This window comes from Capra hircus, chromosome 4 (genome assembly GCF_001704415.2).
Source record: "Capra hircus breed San Clemente chromosome 4, ASM170441v1, whole genome shotgun sequence".
NCBI lineage: Eukaryota > Metazoa > Chordata > Mammalia > Artiodactyla > Bovidae > Capra > Capra hircus.
This window is the reverse complement of record NC_030811.1, coordinates 14,200,549-14,212,591: the sequence shown is the minus strand read 5'-3', so window position 1 is coordinate 14,212,591 and position 12,043 is coordinate 14,200,549. Positions and strand designations below refer to the sequence as shown.

The 12,043-nt window shown below is 41.4% G+C and overlaps 1 protein-coding gene across 1 annotated transcript; it reads left to right on the top strand.

Annotated features, from left to right (window-relative positions):
• LOC108635908 (olfactory receptor 9A4-like) lies at positions 10,809 to 11,750 on the top strand. Its single transcript, XM_018047511.1, has one exon. The coding sequence runs from the start codon at positions 10,809 to 10,811 to the stop codon at positions 11,748 to 11,750; it is 942 nt and encodes a 313-aa protein (XP_017903000.1).

The window sequence follows — 12,043 nt, the reverse complement described above, 5'->3', positions numbered from 1 at the left end:
AACTCCCGGAGTTCACCCAGACTCACATCCATTGAGTCAGTGATGCCATCCAGCCATCTCATCCTCGGTCGTCCACTTCTCCGCCTGCCCCCAATCCCTCCCAGCATCAGAGTCTTTTCCAGTGAGTCAACTCTTATCATCAGGTGGCCAAAGTACTGGAGTTTCAGCTTCAGCATCATTCCCTCCAAAGAAATCCTGATGATCTCCTTCAGAATGGACTGGTTGGATCTCCTTGCAGTCCAAGGGACTCTCAAGAGTCTTCTTCAACACCACACTTTCAATTCATTGGCGCTCAGCTTTCTTCACAGTCCAACTCTCACATCCATACATGACCACTGGAAAAACCATAGCCTTGACTAGATGGACCTTTGTTGGCAAAGTAATATCTCTGCTTTTCAATATGCTATCTAGGTTTGCCATAACTTTCCTTCCAAGGAGTAAGTATCTTTTAATTTCATGGCTGCAATCACCATCTGCAGTGATTTTGGAGCCCCCCAAAATAAAGTCTGCCACAGTTTCCACTGTTTCCCCATCTATTGCCCATGAAGTGATGGTATTGGATGCCATGATCTTAGTTTTCTGAATGTTGAGCTTTAAGCCAACTTTTTCACTCTCCTCTTTCACTTTCATCAAGAAGCTCTTTAGTTCTTCACTTTCTGCCATAAGGGTGGTGTCATCTGCATATCTGAGGTTATTGATATTTCTCCCAGCAGTCTTGACTCCAGTCTGTGCTTCATCTAGCCTGGTATTTTGCATGATGTACTCTGCACATAAGTTAAATAAGCAGGGTGACAATATACAGCCTTGATGTACTCCTTTTCCTATTTGGAACCAATCCATTGTTCCATGTCCAGTTCTAACTGTTAGTTCCTGACCTGCATACAGGTTTCTCAAGAGGCAGGTCAGGTGGTCTGATACTCCCATCTCTTTCAGAATTTTCCACAGTTTATTGTGATCCATACAGTCAAAGGCTTTGGCATAGTCAATAAAGCAGAAATAGATGTTTTTCTGGAACTCTCTTGCTTTCTCGATGATCCAGCAGATGTTGGCAATTTGACCTCTGGCTCCTCTGCCTTTTCTAAAACTGGCTTGAATATCTGGAATTTGATGGTTCACATATTGCTGAAGTCTGGCTTGGAGAATTTTAAGCATTATTAGCATAATCAAAGACTGGAAAATTAACAATATTGTATAATAACAGTTGTTTTTCAGACAATGTCCTGAAAATTTATCAGTGAACGTAGTGGACATTGTCTTTTCTCTGACAGGATATATTTGATGAAGAATATTATCTTACATAACAGCCAAATATATATATGTATATATATATACACACACACACACACACACTCACACACACACAGACATGCACATCTATACCTGTAGAAAATCATTTTGATAAAGAATCTATGAGTTTGTTTTATGTCTGAGTAGGCTCTTGGAACAATGCCTGTATAGATGTGAGGGAGAAGGTATTTGGGCAGAGGAGGACGCTGAGCTACATTGCTGCAAAGACTTTGCTGCAGTGGAAATGTGGAGTCTTAACCACCAGACCACCAGCGAAGTCCCTCAGGCTGATTTCTGTTACTGTAAAGCAGATACTGCTTTTCTAAAGTTTATTAATGGGAAAATGTAATATTGACTTTATGTCTTGATTCTTTCACCTAACATAACCATGTAGAGACTTATTGGTAATGATATATCCATCAAGAGTTCATTCCTTTTTATTGCTGAGTGGTATTCCACTGTCTAGATGAGCCACCATTTATTTATCCTTTGACTTAATGATTATCATTGGGTTGTCAGCAGTTTATTGTAAGTAAAACCATCAATGTTCATAAGCATGTCTGGTGGATATATGTTTTCATTCATCCTGGGAAACTATCCAATAGTGGAATTGTAGGTTTGTATGTCGCCTGGGAAATCCCACAGACAGAGGCTCCTGGCAGACTACAGTCAATGGGGTCACGAAAGTCAGACATGACTTAGCAACTAAACCACCACCACCATCATGGTAAGTGTATGTTTAACTGTGCATTCCCACCAGCAGGGTCTGAGAGTTCTAGTTGCTCCATTTCTTCACCAACAATTTCTGTATTTAAAATCAGTTGAAGATGTTAAGCATCTTTTCATATGTTTATTAGCCATCTGTATGTCTTCTTCGGAGAAATGTCTGTTTAGGTCTTCTGCTCACTCTTTGATTGGGTTGTTTGTTTTTCTGGTATTGAGCTGCATGAGCTGCTTGTATATTTTGAAGATTAAACCTTTGTCAGTTGTTTCATTTGCTATTATTTTCTCCCATTCTGAGGGTTGTCTTTTCACCTTGCTTATTATTTCCTTTGTTATGCAAAAGCTTTTAAAGTGAATTAGGTCCCATTAGTTTATTTTTGTCTTTATTTCATTACTTTAGGAGGTGGGTCATGCTTCTGTGATAGCTCAGACAGTAAAGAATCCTCCTGTAACTCAGGAGACCCAAGTTCGATACCTGGGTTGTGAAGACCTCCCAGAGCAGGGAACGACTACCCACTCCAATATTCTTGCCTGGAGAATTCCATGGACAGAGGAGACTGGTGGGCTATAGTCCATGGGGTCACAAAGAGTCAGACTAACACATACACATACACACACGCACACACACACACACACACACACACACAGAGGAGGTGAATCACAGAGAATGTTGCTGTGATTTATGTTATAGCATATTCTATGACATAAAGAGTATTCTGCCTATGTTTTCCTCTAAGAGTTTTATAGTTTCTGATCTTACATTTAGGTTTTTAACCCATTTTGAGTTTATTTTTGTGTATGATCCTGCTTGCAGGGAGGCAAAGGAGAAGCAGACATAAAGAACAAATTTTTGGACACAGTGAGGAAGGAGAGGGGGGTGGGATGATTTGAGAGAGTACCATTGAAATATATATAAATACATTACCATATGTAAAATAGATAGCCAGTTGGAATTTGCCATATGATCAGGGAACCCAAAGTTGGTGCTTTATGACAACATAGAGGAATGGGATGAGGAGGGAGGTCGGAAGTTCAATATGGAGGCATCATATGTATACCTATGGCCAATTCATGTTGATGTATGGCAGAAACCATCACAATATTATAATCATCTAATTAAAAGTCTAATTATATTAGACTTTAAAGTTTAATTAAAATTAAAATTAAAAAAATCAATTGAAGATATATGTTTGGATCTGTGTCTGAATTTTCTATTTTATTTGTCTGCACGTCCCTTGATGTGCATGATGTTATGTCAATAATATTCTGTCTTGATTGTTTGTGTGTGTTTAGTCACTAAGTCATGTGCAATTCTTTTTTGTGACCCCATGGACTGTGTGGCCTGCCAAGCTCTTCTGTCCATGGCATTTTCCAAGCAAGAATACTGTGGTGGGTTGCCGCTCCTTTTCCAGGGGTTCTTCCCAATCCAGGAATTGAACCTGTGTCTCCTGCATTGACAAGCAGGTTCTTTAATGCTGAGCCACAGGGAAGCCCTCTGTCTTGATTACTGTAGCTTTATAGTAAGTCTTTTAATGTGTACTCTAAGTCCCCCATCTTTGTTCCTTTCTAAAAAAAAATATTGGTTATTCTAGGTCCTTCACATTTTCATAGAAATCTTAGAGTCACCTTTACAATGCTTTTTTTCAAAGCCTCCTGGGATTTGATTGAAATTGTATTGACTCTATAGACTAATGTGGAAAGAATTGAAATTCTAACACAATTGCAGTTGAATATCCTGATTTATGAAAATAGAATATTCACCTACTTCAGTTCAGTTCAATTCAGTCACTCAGTCGTGTCTGACTCTTTGTGACCCCATGAACCTCAGCACACCAGGCCTCCCTGTCCATAACCAACTCCCAGAGTCCACCCAAACCCATGTCCACTGAGTTGATCATGCCAACCAACCATCTCATCCTCTGTCATCCCCTTCTCCTCCCACCCCGAATCTTTCCCAGCATCAGGGTCTTTTCCAGTGAGTTAGCTCTTCCCATCAGGTGGCCAAAGTATTGGAGTTTCACCTTTAGCATCAGTCCATCCAATGAACAACCAGGACTGATCACCTTTAGGATGGACCGGTTGGATCTCCTTGCAGTCCAAGGGACCCTCAAGAGTTTTCTCCAACACCACACTTCAAAAGCATCAATTCTTTGGTGCTCAGCTTTCTTCACAGTCCAACTCTCACATCCATACATAACCATTGGAAAAACCATAGACTTGACTAGACGGAACTTTGTTGACAAAGTAATGTCTCTGCTTTTCAATACGCTGTCTAGGTTGGTCATAACTTTTCTTCCAAGGAGTAAGTGTCTTTTAATTTCATGGCTGCAATTACCATCTGCAGTGATTTTGGAGCCCCCCAAAATAAAGTCAGCCACTGTTTCCACTGTTTCCCTATCTATTTGCCATGAAGTGATGGGACTAGATGTCATGATCTCAGTTTTCTGAATGTTGAGTTTTAAGCCAACATTTTGACTCTCTTCTTTCACTTTCATCAAGAGGCTCTTTAGTTCTTCTTCATTTTCTGCCATAAGGATGGTGTCATCTGCATATCTGAGGTTATTGATATTTTTCCTGGCAATCTTGTTTCCAGCTTGTGCTTCCTCCAGCCCAGCATTTCTCATAAGGTACTCTGCATATAAGTTAAGTAAGCAGGATGACAATATACAGCCTTGACGCACTCCTTTTCCTATTTGGAACCAGTTTGTTGTTCCATGTCCAGTTCTAACTGTTGCTTCCTGACCTGCATACAGGTTTCTCAACAGGCAAGTCAGGTGGTCTGGTATTCCCATCACTTTCAGAATTTTCCACAGTTGATTGTGATCCACACAGCCAAAGGCTTTGGCATAGTCAATAAAGCAGAAATAGATGTTTTTCTGGAAGTCTCTTGCTTTTTCCATGATCCAGCAGATGTTGGCAATTTGATCTCTTGTTCCTCTGCTTTTCTAAAACCAGCTGGAACATCTGGAAGTTGACAGTTCACATATTGCTGAAGCCTGGCTTGGAGAATTTTAAGCATTACTTTACTAGCGTGTGAGATGTGTGCAATTGTGCGGTAGTTTAACCATTCTTTGGCATTGTCTCTCTTTGGGACTGGAATGAAAACGGACCTTTTCCAGTCCTGTGGCCACTGCTGAGTTTTCCATAGTTGCTGGCATATTGAGTGCAGCACTTTCACAGCATCATCTTTCAGGATTTGAAATAGCTCAAGTGGAATTCCATCACTTCCACTAGCTTTGTTCATAGTGATGCTTCACATTCCAGGATGTCTGGCTGTAGGTGAGTGATCACACCATCGTGATTATCTGGGTCATGAAGATCTTTTTTTGTACAGTTCTTCTGTGTGTTCTTGCCACCTTTTCTAAATGTCTTCTGCTTCTGTTAGGTCCCTACCATTTCTGTCCTTTATCGAGCCCATCTTTGCATGAAATGTTCCCTTGGTATCTCTGATTTTCTTGAAGAGATCTCTAGTCGTTCCCATTCTATTGTTTTCCTCTATTTCTTTGCATTGAATTCACCTATTTAGATCTATTTTATGTCTCTCAGCAGTGTTTTACAATCGTAAGGATACATGACATGCACATAGTTTGTTTAATGTGTTCTGTAGTTTTTCATGTTTTTGGATATTATTGTTACATATTTTTAAATTTCCTTTTTCAATGTTCATTGCAAGTTTAGAGCAATGCAAGAAATTTTTGCATATTGAGCTTTTATCCTGTGACCTTGATAATCATTTATTAGTTCTAGTTACTTTTTTGTGGACTTCTTAGGGTTTTCTACAAATAGAATTATTTATGTAAATAGATAATTTTGTTCATTTCCTAACTGTATGCTTTCCATTGCATTTTCTTTCTGTATTGTATTAGTTAGCACTTCCAGTCTGCAGCTGAGTAGAAGTGATGAGAACAGGTATCTCTGTCGTGTTCCCTGTCTTAGAAGAAGGCATTGCCTCTTATCAGGCTTCATATTAGCACTATGCTTTTGTTAGATACTACTTTCAGTTTGAGGAAGGTTCCTTTGGTTCCTAGATGAGTGAGAGTTTTTAATCAAAGGTTGCTGTTTTCTGGTAAATAGCTTTCCTGCCCCTATTGAAGTGATCATGTAGTTTTTCTCTTTACTTCTGTTAACATGGTGATTTATATTGATTAATCTCTTAACATGAACCAACCTGGTGTTTCTGAAATAAAATCACCACTTTCTTATTACGTATTGTTTTCTTTACATATTGCTGGATTTGAATTTTTAATATTTTTATTAAGGAATTTTGCTTCGATGTTCCTGAGGAATATTGGTTTGTGGTTTATTTTCCTGTGATGCCTTTAGTATCAAAATAATTCTCGCTTGATAAGAAGAATGGGGTAGTGTTCTCTTTTCCTCATTTTTGCTAGAAGATTTTGTGTTGGGTTTGTGTTATTTCTTCCATAAATATTTGATAGAATTCACCAGCAAACCCATCTGAACTTGTAGTTGTCTATGTGGGAAGGTTTTTAAGTAAGAATTCATTGATTTAACAAATTGTGGGATCAGTTGTTCAATTTCATTTTAGTTAGTTATAGTAATTTTTATTGAAAGAAAAGATTTTCCATGGATTACCAACTGATTTTTCTTTTGAGATATTTTTGTTGCCTTCAATTTAAAATTAAAATGAAATTTTGATTATTCCTTTGGTTGGTTGTGGGTCAGGAAATCAACAATCACATATCATAGTGGTGTGAAAAACAATCCAGAATCTATAGAGTGTAAATGGTCCCAATGGAAAGAAATAGTTTAATATATCTAAATTTTGAACTAAAAATTTCAGCTCTATGGATTTGCTCCATATAAAACATTTGCATAAACATATATGTGTCTATTTATAACATTAATTTTCATAAGAAAACTAGAAAAAACAACAAAAAGTTATAATAGAGGGCCTGCTAATAAAGACATGAATAAAATGATACACTATGTAAACACAGTATGGCAACATGGTTTGATATGGGAGAGACTCTTTTGTATGTTGTTAGGTGAGACAGTAATGGGGTGGCAAAGATTCGGATACTGCTTAGCAACTGAACACAACAATAAAAGTTGTGAAACAGATTTTCCCAGCATTTTCTTCCAAAGAAAATGTAGATGCCTGCTTAGGAAATTTTTCCAAGATTATATGGCAATTGGGTTGGGATCAGACAGTTTGAGGAATGGAAGGAATATTATTCTCAAATTACACTCTTCTGTACCAGTTGACATTCTTGGATTTAAAGGTGTGTTTAAACTTGAATCCAAATATATACGTAAATATTTTGTAAGTCTCACATGTGTGACTCACTCAAGCACCAAACAGATTTTCACTTTAAATTTTGTCAGTCGTTCCGGGTTGTAAAAATGACTATCTCCATTAGGCTGTCCCTAGGCTCTTCCTACATAGACGTGCCCAGCTGGTGGTTAGGGACATGCCATGGAGATAAATGTGTGCAAGCACCTTGCCTGAGTGCTAATAGGTGCACATGTATGAGAATAGTGGACACTTGAGAAATTAAAAGCCGCTTACTCCTTGGAAGGAAAGTTATGACCAACCTAGATAGCATATTGAAAAGCAGAGACATTACTTTGCCAACAAAGGTCCGTCTAGTCAAGGCTATGGTTTTTCCAGTGGTCATGTATGGATGCAAGAGTTGGAATGTGAAGAAAGCTGAGCGCCGAAGAATTGATGCTTTTGAACTGCCGCCATGGAGAAGACTCTTGAGAGTTCCTTGGACTGCAAGGAGATCCAACCAGTCCATTCTGAAGGAGATCAGCCCTGGGTGTTCTTTGGAAGGAATGATGCTATAGCTGAAACTCCAGTTTAGAGTTTGGCCATCTCATGTGAAGAGTTGACTCATTGGAAAAGACTCTGATGTTGGGAGGGATTGAGGGCAGGAGAAGAAGGGGATGACAGAGGATGAGATGGCTGGATGGCATAACCAGCTCAATGGATGTGAGTCTGAGCGAACTCTGGGAGATGGTGATGGACAGGGAGGCCTGGCGTGCTGCAATTCATGGGGTCACAAAGAGTTGGACATGACTGAGCGACTGATCTGATCTGATCTGAGAGAGTGAAGGAGAAAAGAGTTGGATTTGGGGGTGGAACTTCTTCACGGGATTTTCAGAGGTCTACAAGGTTATTATCAGGAGCGTCTGTATAATGAGCCAAGGAGAAATAAGGCTTTGGGGACAGGGGGTTGCTGAAGTTAAGCTTTGAGATTCAAATGCAGGCTTTCCTTAAACATTGGGGTATATTTTTGAGTCAATCATTGGAGCTTCTTATAGCTGGATGAGGAGGGAGCTGATTTTGACTCCAATTATCTACAAGAATCCTTGGAAGAGCTTAGGACAAAGAGCAGAAGGGGTGACCTACTCAGAGTCTGAGACATCTTCTGGGAACCAAGACTTAGGGCCTTTGTGAAGGCAGCCTTGGTATTGAGAAGCCTCTGGTGAGCTTTTAGGTATCCCTATGAACAAAACGGAGAAGGCAATGGCACCCCACCCCAGTACTCTTGCCTAGCAAATCTCATGGACAGAGGAGCCTGGTAGGCTGCAGTCCATGTGGTCGCTAGGAGTCAGACAAGACTGAGCGACTTCACTTTCACTTTTCACTTTCATGCATTGGAGAAGGCAATGGCAACCCACTCCAGTGTTCTTGCCTGGAAAATCCTAGGAACAGTGGAGGCTGGTGGGCTGCTGTCTATGGGGTCGCACAGAGTCGGACACGAGAGAAGCGAATTAGCAGCAAAAGCAGCATGAACAAAAAGCTGAAAATATTTCTGAAACGTAATGCTCAGGGATGGGAATGACGAAAAGTTTGTTCTGCTTTCCCCAGACTGGATGCCCTAATCTGGGCTAATTAAGAGCAGGGTCCTCAGAGACTAAGTCCCCTTGGGAAAGAGGGAAGTAGGAGAGAAGAAGAGAGAGAGAGACCCTTACCTCCCCACAACACTGTTATTTCTGGACATTTTTCCTAACTCCTCCCTGAGGACAGTTTCCTTCTTCACCATGCATGGAGACAACACCAAGCAGCTCTGATCCCTGTGTTCAGCTCAGCAGTAGCCAGAGAGGAGTAGCCCTGCCCGAGCCCCAGAGAGCATCAGAAGTGGCAGAGGAGCCCGTGCATCCAGGTGAGTGTCTTCTCAGGGTTTCCCTGTACAAAGGAAAGTGTCAGAGAGGGTGAGGATGGGGAGTTCTGGCTTGGCTGCCTTCTAGAGGAGGACGCCAGGAATCTGGAGGCTGGGCCAGGGAGCAGCTGCAGAGTGGACAGCAGAGTCAGCTCTTCTCTGACCCGGTGCTGCTGCAGGCACAGCTCCTGATGTTGGTCGGCAGGCTCCTCTCTCGTGTTTCTTCATCTAGTGGTTGTTACGGAAAACTGGGGAGAAGCAGACCCCTGAGATCTCCCAATGGTTCTGCCTTTGAAGCCTGGATTCCCATCAGTGAAAGATTTACAGAGGTATTGGGGAAGTCTTAGGAAGGGATGAGAGGAAGGAAAAAAAGTCATGTGAGGAACAAAGGCAATCCGAAAACAGTAGGACCTCAGAGCTGCGGCCTTACTACCTGACCAGGACCATGTGGTATTCAGTCATAAAGACTGTGTCCATTCAGTCATCATTTGTCAAAAATTTTCAGCATTTCTTTGGCTCCATATATATGTATATATATGATATATACAGAGGATATTCCTTGCCTCTTTGGAGTTTACCTTTCAGTATCAAGTTCAACAAAATAAGTGAATTTCCTCTCCTACTTCCTCGTTTCATTTTTCTTGGCATGATGGATGAACTATTTCATATACTTGTTTATGGAATAGCTTCCATTCTCTCCTTGAATCTAAGCACCGCACACAGGGATTTTTAGTTTGCTGTGTTCACTGCAGCGTTTGTTTAATGTCAAAAGAAGGAGCGAAGTAAGAAATTGAGTGTATAACATCATGTCAGATAGTGCTATGAAGTGCTATGAAGAAAGCTAACTGTGAGAAATGAACAGGTCTTTCAGGTTTTGGGGAAGGTGAATGGAAAGAGTCCTCCGAGGAAATGAAATTAGCATGGTGGGGTAAAGTGAGGGGCAGACATCCAGGCAACCTGAATAACTGAGCACCTTGGACCGAAACTTGTGAAACTCAGGTACCATGTTTCTTTCCTGTCAAGACTTTTGTGGGAGGGGGTGGGAGGATGGTGTAAGAGAAGACTGAATCTGCAAAGGGAAATCATCCCAAGCTCCAGAGTTTCCATTTGGAATACTGCTGATTTGTAACATAGAGATCTTAAAATCTGGGGAAAGCACAGATGGTGCTCTGGGACCCACTGCCTCTCTTCTGCTGAACCCTAGGGGATCTCTGTAGTACCCACCAGGATGAAGGGTGGGATAAAATTCACTCCTTTGAATATCCTCTGGAATGTCACTATATCATCTATTGCAGGTAAGCTAAGAGGAAAGAACAAACCCTGGATCTAAGGGGCTGACTCAGCATCAAAACTGGCCAATTTTTAAGGTCTTAACCTGTGAGACTGAACATCTAGAGGGGAAAAAGACAAGAGAGGTGTTCTTCACACCAGTGGAGAGGATGCAATCTTCATCCATTTCAGGCAATGAACTTTCAACTGGACTGGAGGTGACAACATTTAGGTCTGACTTTGTGCAGAGCATCCTCATAGAGGCACCTCACCTGGTCCCCTGGTTGGAAACGGTTCCTCATCCTAGGCTGTACTTCTCTCTTCACAGCAAGACCTTGTGGAGCAGCGTTTCTTTTCTTTTGATCTCTAGGTTTCCCAAGGAGCAGAAACGAGGACTGAATGATGAGCAATCACTCAAGTGCCACTGAATTCTGCCTTTTAGGCTTCCCTGGGCCCCAGGAACTCCATCACATTCTTTTCGCTGTATTCTTTCTCTTCTACTCAGTGACAGTAATGGGGAACACCGTCATCATTGTGATTATCTGTGTTGATAAACGTCTCCATTCCCCCATGTATTTCTTCCTTGCTCATCTCTCTGCCTTGGAAATGCTGACATCTGTTATCGTCCCCGTGATGCTCGGGGGGTTGTTGCTCCCTGGGATGCAGACAGCATCTCTGGCTGCATGTGTCACCCAGCTCTTCCTGTACCTTGCTCTGGGCACCACAGAGTTTGCCCTGTTGGGAGTGATGGCTGTGGACCATTACGTGGCTGTCTGTAACCCCTTGAGGTACAATACCCTTATGAACAGCCACACCTGCATCTCGGTGGTGATTGGGTCATGGGTGTTTGGGTTCCTTTCCGAAATCTGGCCAGTCTATGCCACATTTCAGTTTACCTTCTGCAAATCAAACGTCTTAGACCATTTTTTCTGTGACCGAGGTCAGTTGCTCAAGCTGTCCTGTGATGACACTGTTTTCACAGAGTTTGTTCTGTTTTTAATGGCTGTTTTCATTATCATTGGTTCACTGGCCCCAACAATTGTCTCCTACACCTACATCATCTCCACCATCCTCACGATCCCCACCGCCTCTGGCCGCAGGAAAGCCTTCTCTCCGTGTGCCTCCCACTTCACCTTTGTTGTCAACGGCTATGGCAGCTGCTTGTTCCTGTTTGTGAAACCCAAGCAAACACAGGCAGCCGAGTACAATAAGATAGTCTCCCTGTTGATTTGTGTGTTAACTCCTTTGCTGAACCCTTTCATCTTCACTCTGCAGAATGACAAAGTCAAACAGGCTCTTCGAGATGGAGTGAAAAGTTGCTGTCAGCTCATCAAAGATTAACTGTTCTCTCAATTTAGATGGTGTGATCTTGACTTTAGATGAGTCAGTTTCTAGAATATGCTACTCTTAAATTGTCTCCATTATGAAAATAAAATAGAATCTACAACTCCTGATCAGGCCATTGAAGTAGACAAGACATGTAAAAATGAGATCCGGGCTCTACTCACTAGAAACTCACAATGTTTGTTTCTATTTGCTTTCCCTGTGAACTCAAGAAAACATATTCTGAGGATGTGGGAAGACCTAGAAAAAAGAAAAGCATACATTTTCATAAATGTTCTATGGCACCCATA